This window comes from Leguminivora glycinivorella, chromosome 19 (genome assembly GCF_023078275.1).
Source record: "Leguminivora glycinivorella isolate SPB_JAAS2020 chromosome 19, LegGlyc_1.1, whole genome shotgun sequence".
Lineage (NCBI taxonomy): Eukaryota > Metazoa > Arthropoda > Insecta > Lepidoptera > Tortricidae > Leguminivora > Leguminivora glycinivorella.
Genome location: NC_062989.1, coordinates 5,046,887 through 5,067,763, shown reverse-complemented (window position 1 = coordinate 5,067,763; position 20,877 = coordinate 5,046,887). Strand labels below are relative to the sequence as shown.

At 40.3% G+C, this 20,877-nt stretch overlaps 3 protein-coding genes across 3 annotated transcripts; all 3 read left to right on the top strand.

Annotated features, from left to right (window-relative positions):
* Positions 1 to 1,169: 1,169 nt before the first annotated feature.
* Positions 1,170 to 3,866, top strand: LOC125236772 (protein ABHD11-like). The gene is made up of 3 exons (XM_048143697.1): positions 1,170 to 1,795; positions 2,441 to 2,811; positions 3,652 to 3,866. The coding sequence occupies exons 1-3, from the start codon at positions 1,397 to 1,399 to the stop codon at positions 3,794 to 3,796; spliced, it is 915 nt and encodes a 304-aa protein (XP_047999654.1). The 5' UTR covers positions 1,170 to 1,396; the 3' UTR covers positions 3,797 to 3,866.
* Positions 3,867 to 5,023: 1,157 nt separating this feature from the next.
* LOC125236844 (protein ABHD11-like) lies at positions 5,024 to 18,145 on the top strand. Its single transcript, XM_048143780.1, is given in 5 exon segments — positions 5,024 to 5,289; positions 5,747 to 5,969; positions 8,855 to 9,035; positions 9,038 to 9,221; positions 17,969 to 18,145. Coding segments are annotated over 4 exon segments (717 nt in total). The 5' UTR covers positions 5,024 to 5,289; positions 5,747 to 5,759; the 3' UTR covers positions 18,111 to 18,145.
* A 510-nt stretch (positions 18,146 to 18,655) lies between these two features.
* Positions 18,656 to 20,417, top strand: LOC125236843 (protein ABHD11-like). The gene is made up of 3 exons (XM_048143779.1): positions 18,656 to 19,159; positions 19,463 to 19,830; positions 20,108 to 20,417. The coding sequence occupies exons 1-3, from the start codon at positions 18,725 to 18,727 to the stop codon at positions 20,244 to 20,246; spliced, it is 942 nt and encodes a 313-aa protein (XP_047999736.1). The 5' UTR covers positions 18,656 to 18,724; the 3' UTR covers positions 20,247 to 20,417.
* The last annotated feature ends 460 nt before the right edge of the window (positions 20,418 to 20,877 follow it).

The following is a 20,877-nucleotide window of genomic DNA, read 5'->3' as shown; positions in this document are numbered from 1 at the left end:
TTAAGTTCGAATATCGGAATGCTCCATACAAACTTCCACCCCTCCATTTTAGGAAAGTGGGGGTTAGAAAGAGAAAAAAAGAAGTCTATGTCACTCTCCATCTCTTTAACTATCTCCACTTAAAAAAAAACCGGCCAAGTGCGAGTCAGACTCGCCCACCGAGGGTTCCGTACAAACTTTCTTTCAAACTACCTAGTAAAAATAATCTCATATTTTCATATAACTCTAATGACTTGACTAGAAGACAAAAGTATAGGCACTAATGAGTATTATAGTGTATAGCGCCATCTCCCGGTCAATTTGCTAACTAATTTGCGCGACCTGGTTTTTCAGGGATAATTCTTTATAATGTTAACCGATTTAAACAGTTTTTACTTTATTGGACAGAAGATGGTTTACGTAACATCTCGTATTAATTTGAAGTACGATATACATCCGCAAGGGTGGGTAAATTGAAAGTAAAAATCTGAAAAGTTTTTTGTGAATTAAAAAAAAAGTATTCAAAATACAAACACGATTATATTTTTCCTGTAATATATAGCATAAAACCAATGTTTACTAAAATTTTCATAATTTTTCGTTGGTAAACTTCGGAGATAAGGGGGGTAACGGTATTTTTTTTTACATTTTCCTTCAAAATTTTTTTTTCCACAACAAAAAAATTATAAAAAATAGCTTATTTACGTTCAATTTGAGCTCTTTCCAACGATACCCCACTTGACCTAGTAACTTGAAATTTACAGTTTGCCCCCCTTTCATTTTGGCCATTTTCTACAATTAAAATTAATATATTTAAAAAAATTATACTTTCTATTTGTAGAGGTTTACAATATTCACAACTGTTCCAAATTTCAAGTTGATAGCATTAGTAGTTCTCGAGATATTTAGGAATGTGACAGACGGACAGACAGACGGACAGAGTCGCACCATAAGGGTTCCTGTTGTACCTTTTTGGTACGGAACCCTAAAAATAACGTCAATTCATCGCTCCGTTTTACCGTGAAAGACGGACAAAAAAACAGACGCACACACTTTCCCATTTATAATATTAGTATGGATTATAATAGTATCACGACTGTATGGCCGATGCCGTGTGTTGTTGCCGTTGTCGGGGACTCTCATGCATATTTCAGCGGCACCTCGGTGACACTCGGGAGCTCCTCATTATGCCATCTCATCGTGAACAAGACAAGTAGAATGCTTCAAAACCTCAACTCATCTACCTCTTTCCGCAATATCTGACAACTGACACGAAATGTCACATGTCACAATAGTTTGATTTTATATGATTTTATTTATTTACAAACATCAAAATACTAAAGAAACAAGAATTCCGAAAATATGTTCGTATTCATATCATTTGCCCTATCGGCGAATCCTTAATTTTTTGACATGAATGGATGTGTACACTCGAATACTACAGTTTTCTAGATTAGTAAAGAAGTCTCCTGTAAACGTTGGAAGCAGGACTGCTGTGAACTTATCTTATACAATAGTAACTCGTCCGGACAATGACCCACCCGACGAAAAACCTCCGCTCATAATCTGCCACGGCTTATTAGGGACGAAGAAAAACTGGACGTATTTAGCGAAAACTATTCACGCTGTCACCAAACGGATAGTGGTGCGGATAGACCTGAGGAACCACGGTCTCAGCCCGCAGACCAAGTCGCATAAATACGAGGAGCTGGCTGAGGATGTGCTGCAACTTATGACCAAGCTGGAGATAGATAATGCCAGTCTTATCGGACACAACATGGGTGGCAGGACTGCCATGTCCGTCGCTTTGATGAAGGTACGATTATATAATATTAAAGCCTCCGCCACATGTAAAGCGTTTGATAGCGTTGCTTAGCGGAGCGGAATGCGCGCGCAATCCGCGCTCGTTTTCCCGCACTTCCCGCCGGTATCTGCTGGGCCACGCTGGGCTCAACGCCAGCCTTCGGCGGCGCACCGCTATCATTGCGCTCCGCTAACACTAACACTCTCGAAACGCGCATGTGTAGCCGTGCTTTAACATGACAAAGTGATGTGTTTGTAAAGTGATGTGTAACATTTTTTTTATTTTTAATGATAATAAATGTATTATACATGACAATGTATCATTTACTTTGAAATTTGAAACTCCTTTCAGTTCTGTTGCATAAGCAATTCGCATCATTTTTTCTCCTTCTTAGGCATTTCTCGCTCAGCAAAATAAAGCTAAAATGTTTTGGTGCTATTTATTACTTACATACCTATTTTCCAAGTGTTGCGCTAGGCCGTCATGGTTCCAGATCTCTTAAAAAACTGTAATATTCCTGGTGGCTTCATATTCGATACCTATCTACCTACTCATTGAAATTTCTATACAAAAGATTTACTTACTAGAACGTTGGTAGGTAAAGGTAACAATTAGTTTAAGTTTTAAACAGTAGTCTTCAGCTAACTTATATTTCAGCCGTCGGCAGTAGCCAGTCTGATTGTATTGGAGATGTCGCCCGCGTCAACAAGCGCGGAGTTCACCACGCTCTTCCCAAGGATCATGGAAGCGATGACCGCAGTCAAGTTGAAGGAAAAACGCAAAGTCCACAAAGCTAGAAAGGAAGTTAAGGAACAATTGAAAAATGCCATTACCAATGAAGTCATAATGGCGAATGTGTTAACCAACGTCAACGTTAAACAGGACGGCACTATTGGGTGGACGTGCAATTTAGAGACGCTAATGAGGCATTTTAAATACATTTCGTCGTTTCCATTCAGTTTGGATAAAGGCAAGAAGTACTTCGGACCAACTTTGTTCATAGGCGGGCAGTTGTCAGAGTATATTCCGTAAGTACCTATTAATACAATCAATAGATCCCGTTATCTACAATACAGTTCACATCTGCATCCTACCTAAAGTATGCCAATAACATAGGTAGGTACAGTCAACCAATTGGAACCCTAGGCCACTCTACAACCATGTCAAAATGACAAGCAGTAAGAGAATGTCTTACTATCTGATTTATAACGTCACTATGACATAGTTCTACAGTGGCCTAATAGGGTTCCAATTGGTTGACTGTACATGCATAAACTCACGCCTGTATTCCCAAACGGAATAGGCAGAGCAGAGCTTATGATATGAAACTGCTCATGTTTTAGTGCCTGAAGTATTGTGTCTGAAAAGACGAAAGCAATACTGTTCCAAAACCATTTGAAAATTTTGCGTAAGTAGCTGTAAAACTAACCGGTGTAAATGCGGCCTTAGTGTTAGATATCTGCTGAATAACGTCCTATATTTTCAGCAGCTACGTGCAACTATGTTTTAATCTTTGACCTCACCCCTCTTAGCCACTTAAGGCACTGGTCCCACCGCGAGCTAGTAAGCTATGAGCTACCGGCTATAAAAACGAACAAAAGATAATCACTCCCGTGTAAATAAAAGAGACACGGCGATGTTTACAGTTACTCGCCCAGCGGTGAGCTATCAAAATCGCCGTGTCTCTTTTATTTGCACGGGGGTGCTTATCTTTGTTCGTTTTTATAGCCGGTAGCTCATAGCTTACTAGCTCGCGGTGGGACCAATGCCCAACAGTGTAACGGCGTATTACACCGTGACTCATCATCACCACACCTACAATATTTGACGCCCTTTTGGGCAAAGAGTAAACAGCGTGTATGTTCCAGTGCCGACGACCTGCCTCGGATCAGGGAGCTGTTCCCCAAGGCCGTAGTAAAGTTCGTCCCCGGCGCCGGCCACTTCGTCCACAGAGACGAGCCCAAGGCCGTGCTGGAGCTCGTCATCGGCTTCCTCAATGACCATTCTGAATAACAGCTAAACTTGTGCATTTGTGTTGTTAACGTAATAAACTCTAGTATTTATTGATGATAAATCAGTTTTAATTTTTTACCTTTCTGTAAAGATAATTATAAGTAGCGTGGCGGTACATAACTTTAGCGCTGGCAGTTATTGCTCAGAAGTCAAATTCAGGGCTCTCAAGGGATTACAGGGGATCATACGGGCGGATCCAGGTTCGTGGCCAGGGAAGGGGGTCACGTGGTCAGTGCCCAGGCCCCAGGGGGGGGGGGGGTGTTCACGTTCCAACCTAGACTCCGGGTCATGACATTTTTGGTTTTTTAGTTTGTTTGGTTGTTTATATTTGAAGGCGGTTTTATTTTTTGTTAAAAAGTTTATTTATTTGTTGATTTTTAGTGGTTCCTAGTGATATTATATGTATCAGTCCGAATATATGTACAGTAGTGAAAGAATCATCCTTTAACTCCTAACCATTGAGGAGTTGACCTTCCATCATCAGCTCAGCCACATAAAATTATTACCATCAGGCGTAAATACTGCTGTACCTTTGAAAAATACACTAAAAACATTACATGTGCCTATAACATTTGAAGAGTTCCCGCGATTTCTCCAAGATCCCATCATCAGACCCCGACTTGGTGCCAATGGGACCATCTCGGGGTTATACCCATTCGAACAAAAAAAAAATTTGAAAATCGGTCCACGATTTTCGGAGATATCGAGTAACATATATACAAAAAAAAATCAGTCTAATTGAGAACCTCCTCCTTTTTTTGAAGTCGGTTAAAAAAGGAAAGTCACTGCGTTCAGTTGAGAAGTCAAAATATTTTCGCAAATAAAACGCTGAAACTATAGCCTGTCAACCAAATTTTGGCAGTAGCAATGTACATCAAACTAAAGTATGGTATCCCTATGAAAGGAACAAAAACCAGCAATGTACGTCGAACAGCCACAGATATATTTTTTTCAAGGGGCTCGCTCCTTCCTTACGAATTAGATAAAGTATTAAAAAGGGACGGACATGTGCTAGTTATTTCTCTTTTTGGTAGGGTGGAGATTTCCACAGATAAGATACAAATGACACGCGAATTTCCACCGATTTTCAAAACTAGTGTTGCTAGCTCGCGATTTTTCAAATTTGCCGCATTTTTCTAGTGACAAGATTTGGTTGACGGTCTATAGCTGAAACTTTGTGAATTATGACACATAGTGACAATAATCAAACGTCAAATAAAGTAGACACAAAAAATATAAATAATGCTTTGAAAATGTGTTAAAAAATCCTACAAACCTACTTTTATTAGGTGAAATGACATAATTCATAATCCTAAACTTGGTCGGATATGGGATGAAGGTATTACAAGTACTGCGGCACTGTCTCCTCGTCTTACACACTCCGGTTAGGTGCAAACCCGGTCAGCTGTTGATTTGGTTTACAACGTGTATGGAAAGAACGAGAATGTTGGCACGCCCGTGGTTGTACTACATGGATTGTTGGGCTCCAAGAGGTAAAAGCTCATACTTAATGTCTGCATTAAATCTTTATACCTAAGTACCTATGCACTGCAAACATTCATTATCGAACAAAATCTTTACCCATGATTACCGTAGTAACTTTACTTTGCTTGCGCTATCCAACGGCCAAGCTGCTGTCTTAGGTAGGTAAAACTGGTAAAAGTAACCAATTTTTCAACGCTGTTTTTACTTAGGTACGTGCAAAAATTGAGTAGTAATTTAGAACTGGCAACATCTTAATGTTGTTAATGTCCCTTTCAAATCAAGGTACCTACCCAGTACCCACAAGCTACGAGTGTGTGAGAAAAGGATGACGATGACACTACGATGTAGCTACTTTTTAATTTCTACTTTTTTTGGCAGGGTTCAAGTAAAACTTCATATTCTTCATAATAAAATATGATTTTCTTAATATAAGTACCTACTTCTATTATTCTTTACATTCAAAAGGAACTGGGCGAGTATGTGCCAAAAGATAGCCACAACATGCAACCGGTTGGTCGTAGCTGCCGACGCTCGTAACCATGGAGAGAGTCCTCACGAGAGCTCCCATGGCTACCACGAACTGGCTGGAGATGTCGGCAAGCTGATTGACACCTTGGGTCTGAACGCAGCTACGGTGATTGGTCATAGCATGGGTGGGAGAACAGGCATGGCTTTAGCGCTTACACAGGTACTTTGCTTTTTGTATCGCAGGGATTGTTTTCTCGTTCCTTCTTTGTTGCTACATACAATGGAGTCTGTTCGCGAAGAGAAGTGTCACAGAATGTATTGGGCCTCATAAATTCCACGCTCTTCTCTTTCCGAACAGACTAGATGGCAACATTTATTCTGATAGATTTATTGAAACCGAGATCTAGTTTAATTTCCCATATAACCATAATCGGTCGCCGTTCCTACGCAAATCCTCCTATTTTGTGTACACACAGATCTTCGGGTCTCAATGCTTAGTCGCAGTACGGTCGACGTTTAGTCGCGGCGACCCAAATGGGGACGATTGGTAACAGGCACAAATGGTCACAGAAGTGACAGAAGTGTGCACTACGCGTGCACACATTGTTACCGTTTGGCGACTACTTTCCCAAAATCATTCGTTCATTTCATTCTTTTCAAATGGCGACTGTCAGAGACGTCAAAGTAAAAAAGAAATAAAATCATTTGACATTAAAATGTAATGGCGTAAGAATTTGTTAAAGATAAATATTGTTTGCATTTGTAATATAATGTGGGCTAATTACCATGGCCAATTAAATTGCTCGAGTGATTTCATAAAATAAGTCTAAATTTATCAACGCGCCATCAATTTACCTCAGTTTAACCAGTAATAATATTATTGACTACTCGGTGTTTGCGTGTTATGTATATTGATTGGTGAAGTTTTAGTGCTCTGGTGCATATACTATACTGAAATAATAAAAATAATGCCTAGAAAACCAATAAAGTTGTTAAAATATGGATTAAGACGGTAATATTCCATGTAAAAAACAGTCGCCAAACGGTCACCAAACGGTCAATAAACGGTCGCAAAATGGTCGCAGCGTACACGCGTGACCGAAAGCAGAATGGCTTCTTGTATTCATTTTTTTCAGGTATCCTCAAACTTTATAAACAATTAAATATGCCGTCGTACTCAGTTGCCCTGACTAAAGAAGATTAAAAAAAAATTGTAACGTGCGTACCGAGCTGCTGGGTTGTAAAGGATCGGGGATCATATTATTATGGTCTTCTATAGAGCAACTAGTATTGTGCGGCATTTCACAATAGACACTTGTTGAAGTAGTCTTCATTAATATTACTATCAACATTCATTTCAGCGATCTGTACTTCTTTTGTCAAGATTTTTGTATAGATAAGTGTCTACAAATTTGTAATGTTAAAGAGACAAATAAAACGTAGTAGAGTAAATAATGTGTTTTTTTTGTAACCCAAACAAAATACTTGTAGATACGAGTGCGGAAAAGAGGAAAATCGATACGAGTAGCAATAAATTAATACACGAACGAAGGGAGTGTTTTAAATCGACACGAGTTGTGAATGTCCTTTTCGCACGTGTATCGTACGACGATTTTCAGTACCTAAATCTAAGCTAAGAGTTTCGACCAGACAAGAAATTAATCATTGCTTGATTTGCTCGCACTACTGCGTTAAAAAAAGCAGCATCTGTACTGAAAAAAACTATCATTGCGCAACAGAAATTCTATTAATATCACAGTAAATACTCTATTTCATTTGATTCCTGGGCGTTTTCCAAATTAAATCCCGAAAATCGAATTTCACCAGATCTGGACGTGTCTGGGCTCATTCTACTCAGAATCACGAGCTGATTCGATCCCGACGATAAAAAAAAGTGTCCTAATATTTTTTTCCTTTTACGTCACGATTTTAGTATGAACTTTTACTACGAGCGTGACGTATTGGAAACTCGAATTTTGTATGGAAAATTTGGGACACATTTTTTTATCGTCGGGATCGAATCAGCTCGTGATTCTGAGTAGAATGAGCCCAAACACGTGCAGATCAGGTGAAATTCGATTTTCGGGATTTAATTTGGAAAACGCCCTCCTACTTTTATTGTGTAAAGCAACAGTACACTTCATTTTTATCAATAAGAATTAAAAATTATATATTTAATACATTAAGTAACTATAAAGTGCTTATCTATTTGTATTATCATTCTGCACTTTTCTTAACTTTCCCACATTTCTATAAAATGTCGAAGAGTGCTTAAATGGTCGTCGTCGTTTATTATTATTTAATTCGCTCATATTTAAATGATTCAAAGCAACCAGTCCACAACTTCACAAGACAGTTTGAGAAACCTTCGTATTTCAGATTGTCATTTGCGGATACAGTGGTTTAGGAGCAGTTCGGTAATCAGACCTACACATGTGTGTACAAATTCTGTCAATGTCACTGTCAGAAACCGTTCTGACAGTGACAATGACAAATTCGTCCACATGTTGTTACCGTTATGTGTGCAAACGTCGACTAATAAAGTGTCGTTAAAAGTCATTCTGACAGTGACATTGACAGCCACAAATTCGTACACATTTTGTTACCGTAACGAGTGCACACGACGACTACATTTTGTTATTGTATCAATACGGTCGCATTGTTTGCACGCCGTTACCACGCGTTATGTCACATTTGACAGTTAGTTACTGATTTGAAGATTTTGCGACTGAAATGGTTTTATGGGTTAAATAATTTCGATGATTTTGTCCAATCAATCCAGCTTAGTCTCGTTGTAAATCTATATGCCTATTATCACCGCTGCCGGCCTAGCCAAAGTGACAATCATTCATGCGCCATGGATCGCAATTCCGTTACGCAATTGACTCAATTTCAAATTGCAAACGGGACTTAATCGCGTATTACTATGTTTTAAACAATCAATCGATTGACACTGTCGCGCCAATACGGAATAGCACGGGAGAGAGATTAGATACCACGCCACGCAGCGTGAAGAATTGTCACTACGGCTAGGCCAGCTGATATATACCTAAATCAAGGCTAACTGAGTCTTACTGGCCTGAAATGTTATTCCTTGTATTACAGCCAATGAAAGTCCACAGTCTGATCGTAGTCGATATCTCCCCAGTCTCCACTGCTGGCATCCTCAACGACTTCTTCCCAGTACTGATAGACCACATGAAGGCCATCAATTTCCAAGGACAAGCATCTGTCACAGACGCCAGAAACCTCGCTAAACAGAAGTTAATGGCCAGTGGCTTGTTTGAGGGAGGGGTATCCATTTCATTCTGATGAATATCGGCAAGCGAGGCGACAAGATTGACTGGATGTGCAACTTGGATGCTCTGAAAAATCATTTTCTGGAGATCGCGAGTTTTCCGGATGATTTGAAGGCCATGCAGTATAAAGGCCCGGTTCTGTTTATTGGAGGCACACAGTCTAACTACTTGCCGTAAGTTATGCAGACACTATTTATTTATTTAAAATCAAGCACGACATAAAATTGTACAAATAGCGGATTTATTGTCGTAGTGCGTTTTCACATTATCCGATCGGTTGTCGGAAGAATTTCATCGGTCCTACATCCGATATCGGATCGGATAATGCATGAGAAAACGCACTTACGGCATTATCTACCAGTCAACCATTCACTATCTCAATTCGTAAAGTTGAACTTCACACATACACCTATTAAACCTACTCGCCATCTACTATCTATATGAGGTGGTCATTAGTGCGTTTTCACATTTTCCGATCCTATATCGGATGTCGGAAGAATGTCATAGGCAAAAATCAAAGATGGCGGTGTAGCGGAGATTTTACTCTAGAAGGGATGTAACAGCAATCTGGCTACATGGGTCTATACATATAACACAGTACAACATAGCCATTGCACCGACCATGAATCAACACTCGATGGGCGTACAATTCCATCTCAAATCTAACTCGATCTCATCTCTTGTTATGAATGCAACCTCTAAACTCTCTCAGGGAAAATTAGAAGGGCCCCAAGTCCCGTGGCTCTTATCGGTGGATGCACGGCACAACTGAATCTCCAAAGGAGAACTCATCGTGCATCCCGCAACTCAGCACTCTTATCTCATGCTCAAGAACTTGCGATGAGTACTGAGGTGGGAACCATGTGGTCCCCGACGAGCCTCCACAACAACCCCTACAGCTCATCCATCAGCCTCCATAAAGTAACCTCCAGTAACTCAAACCGATAGCATACCAGCCACCTCACATGTTGCATTCAAACTCGAGCTACACTCAGAATATCACTCAACTCAACAACTCAGCTCTATCTCAAGGTAGCTGTTAACTCATGGTCACTGCAATATCCATGAGTATATCAAATATAGCAATGTCTCACTTACCAAGAGCGTCGTACACGTGCCACACGGCGAATTACGTACCAGTACTCAGAGCACATCTCTCCACGTGTCTCAACTCGTTTCCGCCCTTTTCTCCTCGCGGTCACCTCTGACACTTGCTCACCTCCATCGCCAGTGTTACCAGTGAAGAATACGCTAAGAGTGACGGTTTGGATACATACCACAATAACAGACTTCGCGATCTCCGCGACACTCCCGAAGGCGAGAAGATCACATAAGTAGCGTCATCAGCTGACGCGTCCATTCGGCTATTCGTTCTCTAGCCCAAATGGCAGCGTTCCGCCTTGCTCTAGTCACTTCCTGTGGCTGGTCTTCCATAACAATTGTCTCTTTCACTTCTGTCTCGTCGGGTATATCATTATCAGAAGCTTGCTCAGTTTGCATAGGACTAGTTTCAGAATCTAACACAACTTCTCTCTCGATTGTCGATTCAGTATCAGGTACTTTCGGGGGTTCTCTAATTTCAACTATCTCCATGGGCTCAGCTGGTATCTCTGCCATTTCAGTGTCTTGTGTTGGTAAACGTGCATAATCTGTTGGGCCGTACGTGTCAGACTCTAACGGATACAGGTGTGCTATGGATCTCGTGAATTCTGTATTCCCAACTACCACTTTGGCTGCTCGGCATTCACCGTCACGGCTTCGGATCAAGCTTGAAATTCTGCCAACCTTCCAATTGATCCTATGTTTGGAGTCATTCTTGATCTGAACGATGTCGCCAACTTCTGGAGACTTCTTAGATATCACTCGCGGTTGTTTATGAGAGTGGCTGAATCTATCCCGCAGACTTGGTAGGTATTGGTTGGTGAACATCTCTTTATATTCGTTAAGTATCCTCTGACCTCTCTTCCAGCCTTCGACCAAGTCGACTTTCGTATTGGTGCCTTGTGAGGTTCCTTCGCAAAGTTCTGAGTTTATCTCTAGGCACTCACCTAGGGATAGAAAATCTGCTGGCCGCAGCACTGCCTCTGGGTCAGAACCCACTGCAGTCAAAGGTCTAGTGTTCAAGACAGCCTCAATCTCCTTCACTACTGTCTGCATTTGACCATCAGTTAATAAATGCTTATCAAGTGTGCGCTTCAAGCAGTGTTTTACCAGTCCAACTAAACGTTCATAAAAACCGCCTTGCCAGGGTGCAAGCTGCGTAATGAATTTCCACTTGATATGTTTCTCCTGGCAGTATGACTTGATCAGTACTTCACTCGTCAGCTTGAACTGTAGTGCATTGTCAGATATCAATACTTTAGGTGGTCCTCTGGCAGCTACGAAACGCCGTATCGCTAGCAAACACTCCTCAGCTGTCAAAGCCTTGACCAACTCCAAATGTACAGCACGAACTGCTAGGCATGTCATAAGACAAATCCATCGTTTTTCTCTGCCAGTATTTGTCTCCACTAAAACCGGTCCGAGGTAGTCTAATCCAGTGAAGGTAAATGGAGAACTATAGTTAACCCTTTCACTGGGTAGTGCAGGTGGTGGTGGCAGTTTGTAAGGACCTCCGGCATATTTCTCACACTGTGAACACATCTTTAGGGTTTTCTGAACTTGGGCTCGCCCATGAGGGATCCAATACTTCTCGCGTAATATGCTTAGCGTGTGCGGTACACCAACATGGTAGTTATCTCTATGCGTCTTCAGTATTATCTCGGTTGTGAAGGGTGATTTCTTCGGAATCAGAATGGGATATCTCTTATCATATGATAAATTTGCATTTGCGAACCTTCCTTTGCATCTCAAGATCCCATCTTCATCTCTAAAGAGACCTAAGTTTCGTGACAAACTAGTGACCTTTCCTGAAACTTCTTCTGAAAAGTATTTTCCTTGCAACTTCTTTATTTCGGACACTGACTCTTTTTCTGAGAGGTCTTGCAAAGAATCCAAACTTTCATGAAGTGTAGTGGGTGCAGAATTTTCTTCCAATTCAGGAAAGTCAAGTTCATTATCTTGGTCTTCATATCCTCTCATTGTCATCTCTGGACCGTCCACCATGTCCAGAGCCCTCCCAACCAAGCACAATTCTTCGTTCTTCTGCTGCTTTGGCCAATTGTTTTGGTCTTGTAGAAGAAAATCTGGACCATGGAGCCATAGATCCCGTTTTTGATGCCACAGTTCTGGCCTAGTAGCTATATCTGCAGGGTTTTGTTTTGAGTTAACATAGCGCTGCTCTACTCCTAACATATCCTTAATTTGCTTGATCTCATTGACTCGTCTCAATACAAATGGTGGAAGCAGCCTACTTGATTCGATCCAAGCTAGGACAACTTGACTATCCGTCCACAAATATATCTTGCATATATTTAGGTCTAGGTGGCTTTTGACATACTTCAGAAGTCTACTTCCTATCAGACACCCTAGCAATTCAAGTCTAGGAATTTTGAGATCGCTCTTGTCTTCTGCCGGGGTTATTCTGCACTTAGACATAAGAAACGAAGTTGATACATGCTCTTCAGTTATGACACGCAAGTAGACGACTGCTGCATATGCATTCATTGACGCGTCAGTGAAGCAATGTAGTTCGTACTTAGTACAACCCGGCTTTACTCCACTTGTAACATGTCGGGGCAGTTCTACTTCGTTAACAGCTTTTAAATCTTTAATTATGTTCCTCCATGATGTCAACAAGTCTTCAGGCAGAATCTCATCCCATTTGAACTTCCTAGTACAGATCTCCTGGAACAAGAGTTTTCCCGGTAGCACGAGTGGGGATACGAATCCACATGGGTCATACAGACGCGCTAGCATTCTCAAGACTCCTTTCTTTGTAATGCCCTTGTCTACAGTCTCACTTTCAAAGGTATCGTTATTCAGATTGAGACGTAAAGTGTCATTTTTCAAATTCCATACCAAACCGAGGATCTTCATTTCACTCTCTGGTTTAGCTCTCTCTTGCTTGGGAATCTTGTCCATGAACTCTTTGTCGTTCGACATCCAATCTCGTATGTTCATTCCTAATTCATTGAATGAGTTCCTAGTTTGAGCATACAATTTGAGAGCCTCTTCTCTTGACTGAACCGAAGTCACCAAATTGTCTACATAACATTTATCCGCTATCACTGGAAGCAGACTCTTGTTAGTCCTTGAAATGTGGTATCGAATTGTTGCTGCTAAGAGGAAAGGGCTTGATATTACCCCGAAAGGGACTCTGCAGAATCTGTATTGAACGATGTTGTCTTCAGCCAGTTCTTTGTCCAAATCTTTGACCCAGAGAAACCTGGTCACATCTCTGTCCTCTTTCTGTAGACCAACTTGAAGAAATGCTTTTTCAACATCTGCAGTGACAGCAATCTTCCCAATCCTAAATTTCAGCAGTAATCCTGTCAAGTCTTCCAGCATGTTTGGGCCCCTGTACAGGCACTCATTCAAGCTTTTCTCGTTTTTTAACTTAGCTGAAGCATCATAGACCAGTCTGCCCCTTTTTCCTTTCTGTTGAACCATATGAAAAGGTAGATAGTGAACAGGATGGTCGACTTGAGTGGAAGGATCCACAATTTCTATTATGTTAGCTTCCAACTGTTCCTTTAAGATTTTCTCATATTCTGTTTTATCTTCTTTATTTGATCTTCGCAATACACCCTTTAATCTACCAAAGGCAAGTCCGAAATTAGTAGGCAATTTTGGTGGATACTCTATCCATGGCCACTTGACCTGGTACCTTCCTTCACTGTATTTGACAGTCTTGTTGAAGTGCTGAACAGCTTCTTCCTCACATGTAGTTTTTGTAGAATCACATATCCCGATGCTCTCAAGTGACCATAAGAATTTGACGTCTATGGTACGCAGGGGAAGATCTGGTTCTGTAAAATGGTCTTGATTAATATCATGGCACTGGCAATACGTAGCCACAGATAGAATGTCCCCTTCCGTGTTGTTGGTAGCACTTCCTGCGAGAAACCAGCCAAAATCAGAATCTACTAGAAAGGTGTTATTCCCCAAGTCAACACTCTTTCTGATGAATGAAAAGTATAAGTCATTTCCAATCAATAAATCAATGCCTTCACCAGTAGAAGTATCGTCAGCCAAGATGTCTATCATCGGTGACTCTATCATAGCCATTGGTACCTTTGTAGTGATGTATGGGACTATATTCACTCTAATCATTCTTTCAACATTACGTTTACTTACTATAGTAATGGTTGCATATGGGCAAAGCATTTCTCTAGGCTTCTCTGATCCAAATGTATAAATCATTAGACAATCTTCTCCGTCAGGTTTGATATGTAGTAATTTAGCTATTTTGTTTGTGATGTAGGTACGTTGGCTTCCCGAATCAAGTAAAAGTCTAATGTGTAGACTTCTCCCCTCCGCTGTCCTTACTTGGGTTACAGCTGTCTGTAAGAAATTAGATGGCTTATTTAGTTGTGTATTAACTGAAGTCATATTTGAAACAACCATGGTAGTGTCCTTACCCCGCTGCACCTTTTGTCGACACAATGCTCTATTGTGCATCTTTGAGCAATGCACACACTTCCTCCTCCTGGTACATCTGGAGGCACGATGCCCTATTTGAAAGCAAACATAGCACCTGTCTTGCAGTTTCCCGATCCTTTCCTTATAGGTGTTGAATTTGGTGCAATCTTCACTATAGTGCTCCCCGTTACAAAATATACATGTTTTCTTCATGCGTTTCCTATTTTGATTTGAGACAGCTTCCCTCTTTTGTTGCCATCTTCGTTTTCTCGTAGCAATTTGCAACGTCGCTGTTGAAGCATCATGTTGAAGCTCCATCATGCTGGACTTCACAGGAATAACAGAACTCTCTGGATTTAAAACGACCAAACTCTTCGAACTTTCCATTGCTGTTATTACAGCATCTAAAGCTTTTCGGATTGCAGAAAATGAATCATCAATCGCCATCAGTCGCACTTGATATACCACTTTAGATGGAAATTTATTAAGTATAATAACTCTAAGGTGACTAGCATCAACTTTCTCCCCTAGAGCCTCCAATACCCTCAGGTGCTTCTCTATGGCGTTCAGAGTGCATCTACAATCTTCAGGTAAATCCTTTGCTACCGTAAGTTTTTGCAAAGCCTCGTTGTGAGCGTCAATGACCTTTGAAGGCTTACCGAAACGGCTACTGAGGATATCGACCGCAATTGGATAATTTAAGTTTGTAGTCTCCAAACCCTCAACTGCTTGAAGGGCTGGTCCCTCCAAAGATGCTAGCAGGTATGAGAGCTTCTCCACATTGGCAATATCCTTATTGTCGACATTGGCTGCAAACTTGTCCCAGAATGTATTCCACTTTAGGACATCACCATTATATTTGCCGAGTTCTAATTTAGGTAGACGTGTCCTATTATTGTTATCTCCTTCGTGGCAGTAGAGTTTCATGGCAATTTCCAATTCCGTTAGCACGTCCTCCGCTTTAATCTGCACGTCGCGACACTGTTTCCAAAGATCTTCTCTTACATTGGCGCTATCACCAGACAAATATCTGTTGAGGTCTGTTGTGAACGACGATAATCTATTATTAACATTAATTTTGACGGCAACTATCCTGTCCCTTTCTACGCCGGTCTCCATACTATGAAGAGCCTCGGCGGCTCCCGTTAAAGCTTCTGTTAGCCTCTCTAAGCGCAATTCTAATGTTGAAACTAAAAGGTCCATTTTGTACGCAATGCAAGCTACTGATACTCTTCATTTACTTATTAATCTTATGTGTGTCCTATTTGATGCTAATCTGCAATGAAATGCATTGATTTTGAGTCCACTTTAAACCATAGAAGTTTGCTAGTTTTACAAGAAGATGTTAATTACTATATTTACTTAATAGTGAAGTCGTCTTAAATTTATTACTTACAGCGAGTTATTTAGCAATCTGCTCACACACTTTAGCACTCCTAAATTAAGTAATTACACAGTTTTATTTAATTTTTACTTCTAGAAACAAACTTTTATCACAGCACGCGAAAACGAACAGAAAACCGGGTAAGTTTACAAAACTTAAGCCATAGACTAAACTTCACTCTATTTCTTAAGCCTCCTTTACACGACCTGACCTATCAATCTGTCGTGTTCGCTGCCGATTCGTTCCAGACACAACAAATATACCGCATCGTAAATATAGCCGTGAGGGAAATAAAACAAGTAAATGTTTTAATATTTATTATTATCCTTACACCTAAATTAATTTGTAATAAAACAAACGAAGTAAGGTGCACAGAATGACAGATTTATATAATAAATTCCGAACGTGATGAGTTGTGTATTTCCGAACGTGGACAGAGCAGTGTTGCCAATGTTTAAAAGAATGCGTAAATACCGCTCCTTTATCAATAATTTTTAAACACATTACAATTTCTGCGTAAATAAAATTTAGACTTATAGAACAAATAAAACTCATCTGTCGGCCGGTCCTCCGTGCAACATTAAGTACGGAGCTCGAGACGTGCACATTCTCTTCATGGTTGGGTAGGTAATATTACTACCTGTCTATACCCACCACAATGGTCATAACTACCCCATGTGTATACACCACTATGGGCATACCCAAACCAAAAAAAAATTGAGTTGAACAGAAAATTCTCAATATTAAGTTCATACTTAATTCTTTTATCTCTCCAAAGACGTCAACCGCAACCGACAGACTGCTTTAAGTTCGGTTTTAAGCATCTCCACCAAAAATGTAGCGGAGATTTTACTCTAGAAGGGATGTAACAGCAATCTGGCTACATGGGTCTATACATATAACACAGTACAACATAGCCATTGCACCGACCATGAATCAACACTCGATGGGCGTACAATTCCATCTCAAATCTAACTCGATCTCATCTCTTGTTATGAATGCAACCTCTAAACTCTCTCAGGGAAAATTAGAAGGGCCCCAAGTCCCGTGGCTCTTATCGGTGGATGCACGGCACAACTGAATCTCCAAAGGAGAACTCATCGTGCATCCCGCAACTCAGCACTCTTATCTCATGCTCAAGAACTTGCGATGAGTACTGAGGTGGGAACCATGTGGTCCCCGACGAGCCTCCACAACAACCCCTACAGCTCATCCATCAGCCTCCATAAAGTAACCTCCAGTAACTCAAACCGATAGCATACCAGCCACCTCACATGTTGCATTCAAACTCGAGCTACACTCAGAATATCACTCAACTCAACAACTCAGCTCTATCTCAAGGTAGCTGTTAACTCATGGTCACTGCAATATCCATGAGTATATCAAATATAGCAATGTCTCACTTACCAAGAGCGTCGTACACGTGCCACACGGCGAATTACGTACCAGTACTCAGAGCACATCTCTCCACGTGTCTCAACTCGTTTCCGCCCTTTTCTCCTCGCGGTCACCTCTGACACTTGCTCACCTCCATCGCCAGTGTTACCAGTGAAGAATACGCTAAGAGTGACGGTTTGGATACATACCACAATAACAGACTTCGCGATCTCCGCGACAGGCGGCTTAAATGTATGGGCACACCTCGGACACTGGCGATCAAATACATATACGAAAGAGGCGCGTTCCTAGCACACAGTCTCAGCTCGTGTAGGTGAACGCGTACTATACTTGTATGAGTGAAATATGACAGGTCGACTGTTCGCGTTTTTGACAGGCGGTAACTGTGAGGTAAACGAAAGGGGGTGGGCGGCGCTTTCAGCGGGGAGCGGGAGTGGCCATACTGTACGATATCACTCTTTATTATACTGTGGTATGGGATATCGGTCCTACATCTGATATGGGATCGGATAATGTGAAAACGCAATTATTCGGTAAGTTTATGAGAACCATCTCATCTCAATACCTAATAATTGGTCAAAGGTTGACTGAATAGTGAATGTCTTTATGTTCCAGGACAAGTGATTTAAGAGGAATCCAAGCAATATTTCCGAACGCGGAACTTAAGTATGTTCAAGGAGTCGGTCATAACGTTCACGCGGAGGATCCTACAACCTTCTTCAATTACGTCAACGAGTTCCTTACGAAAAATAAATAAAACTGTTACCTTGTCTACCTACGGAAGAATTTTAATTAAGTACTTATTCGTATTGTACCTAGCTGGAAGAACAATGTTATATAATTATATAAATCACACCGTACAACATTCATGCCTATACTTTACCGGCAGGTGTTCTAAGGGTTCGTTTTTCGTAGCAACGTACGTACAATATACCTAGTACCTACATACGGTACATTGCTGGAGCAATACATCAGCCCTGTATGTCAAAAGCTTGTTAGTTTTATTGCTATAGAATGCAACCAACTACGCTGAGCTTGCATTGGTCTAAGGAACATTTGGAATGAATGAACCCTAAGTTATCATTAATGAATGTGATCCTTATACGCTTACACGCCAGCTTATACGCTTTTTAACTCTGCTTTTTAAGACCTTTCGCAAGAAAGGGGCGTCCCCTTGTTTTTTTGAAAGCGAATTTAGTTATACTTCTGTGAAGCGAATCAATCGGCCCTAAAAGTGTATCGAACAAACCTAAAAACCGCTTAAACTATGTTTCAAACCGTTTCTTAATGTCACACAAATGTCACTTTTGACACCAATCATGTAATTTTTCCAATTTTTTCAAAATTCTGTTTACAAAATTATCAGTTAAAATGTTACCCTTCAAAGCTAACACCAAGATCCTGGCATCATTCTTCAAAACATATCCCGTTATATCCTCACAAATCGTGAGGAAACGGGCGACATTTACTTCAGAAAATTCGGAGTCTGTCGATTTGGCTTACGCATCTTACGAGAGCACTGAATCTGAGAATAATCCACTGCCTCCCTTAGTAATATTACATGGGTTGTTGGGATCGAAGAACAATTGGAACAGTATGAGCAAGGCTATCCATAGAACGACTGGGCGGAAAGTAATCAGTGTAGACGCGCGTAACCATGGTGACAGCAGGCATTCTTCGCAACACAGCTATGTTCACATGGCTCACGATGTTATGAACCTGCTGAAAAAGTTGGAGCTGTCTAAAGTGTCCGTTATGGGACATAGTATGGGGGGCAGGACTGCTATGGTGCTGTCATTGCTTTGTGTAAGTTTTGAAACATTTTTATTCATGTTGTGTTGAACAAGTAAACAATAAAATGAATAATTATTAGTCTAAAGTGAAACCCACATTAACTAATTTTTTACTGTGCATTTATTTTTTTCAAACTTCATTTCATCATGCTGTGCCACCATTCAGTAGTTGTATTTTATTTTATTATAAATGGGCTTACTCTTGGCCACGGACTAGCCGAAGGCAAAGACGTGGCCTATGATGGAGTGAGCTCGCCCTGAAGGTGCCTGTTCACTCTTAATTAATGTCTAATCCATAATAATTTTTCATTTTCAGTCTGATCTAGTCTCGAGTCTAATAGTTGTGGACATATCACCAGTAAAAACAAGCCCTCATATCAACTCAATGGCAAACCTCTTAGAGGCGATGTCAGCCGTCTCCGTGCGCCCCGGCATTGCCATGTCCAAGGCTAGGAAAGTAGCCGACGAGCAACTCAAGTCAATAACACCAGATGTCAACTTGAGGAACTTCATGATAACGAACCTGGTGCAACTTCACACAGGAGCTTATACTTGGAGAGTCAACCTGCCGGTTTTGAAGGAGAACTTTTCGTCACATATTTCGAAGTTTCCATCTAGTTTGAAAGGGTTGCAGTACTGTGGGCCTACTTTATTTATAGGAGGGTCTCTGTCAGACTATATAGGGTAAGAATTTTAAATTTTTAAGCTTTTTGCTGTACAACGCTGTAAGATTTTGTACAAAATGTATATAATTTTTTTTTTTGCTAGTATGAGAAACATTGTTAGAATTTTCCAATATAAAGGTCTGTCATAATTAAAACTACATTTGTAATTTAATTAAGACTAAAATTTGTTACTATGTTAAATTATTAATTTTTATAATAGCTAGTTGGGAGCATGATAAAAAACCCCGTTTACCATGAATTGTACATCAAATTAATTTAATTTGTTCTGCTTTCAGTAAAAATGACCTGCCAGAGATCCAAGAGTACTTTCCGCTGGCAGAACTGGTGTTCATCGACGGTGCCGGTCACTGGGTCCACAGCCAGAAGCCCCAACCCTTCCTAGAAACCGTTTGCAAGTTCTTAAAAGAAAAGTAATAGCCATATTATAATTTAAAAAAATATTAAATTAGGTAAAATAAATTGTGATTTAGTTCACCATTTGTGATTATTATTACCATTGGAGATTTTATTTTAGCAATTGTGATAGTGAAATGTACAAATTAAATCAGTTTTGTTGTAAATATATTTTTTTGTTGTTAACCGTAACTTTATCTTTTATTTTTTTATCTATGTACAGTCACCGGCACAAATAAGTGATGATTTATGTACATTGTCACATTAACATCTTGTTTTAAATGTCATACGAAGTTGTCAAATGATTAAATGCGACAAGGTACAGAAATCATAACTTATTTATGCTGGTGACTGTACTAGCTAAAGGGCTTAGGCAGCACACAGGAAAATTTTACATGTAATATTGAACTTTATTTTTTAGTCATAGGGTCCATATTTGCTTATTTGAGTTTCATAATTTGTGATAAACGTACTGAAGATTTTTGGATGAGGAAATATTGTCAGGTCAAAAGCAAAACTAACGATCTGCTGAAAAAAAAGTGTAACAAAATAATTGATTCTGCTTTTAACCCGAGTACTATACTTACCTACATCCACTATTAGAGAAAAAAATCGTGTAATTTCTTCTATGTAGCCGATATTTAAAATTTAA

Bases quoted from the DNA above. Each gene is read 5' to 3' on its own strand.
- LOC125236772 (XM_048143697.1), top strand. From the start codon at position 1,397: ATGGATGTGTACACTCGAATACTACAGTTTTCTAGATTAGTAAAGAAG. The intron at 1,796-2,440 runs GTACGATTATAT...CTTATATTTCAG, and splicing joins TGTCCGTCGCTTTGATGAAG to CCGTCGGCAGTAGCCAGTCT. The intron at 2,812-3,651 runs GTAAGTACCTAT...TGTATGTTCCAG, and splicing joins CAGTTGTCAGAGTATATTCC to TGCCGACGACCTGCCTCGGA.
- LOC125236843 (XM_048143779.1), top strand. From the start codon at position 18,725: ATGTTACCCTTCAAAGCTAACACCAAGATCCTGGCATCATTCTTCAAA. The intron at 19,160-19,462 runs GTAAGTTTTGAA...TTTCATTTTCAG, and splicing joins TGGTGCTGTCATTGCTTTGT to TCTGATCTAGTCTCGAGTCT. The intron at 19,831-20,107 runs GTAAGAATTTTA...TTCTGCTTTCAG, and splicing joins TCTCTGTCAGACTATATAGG to TAAAAATGACCTGCCAGAGA.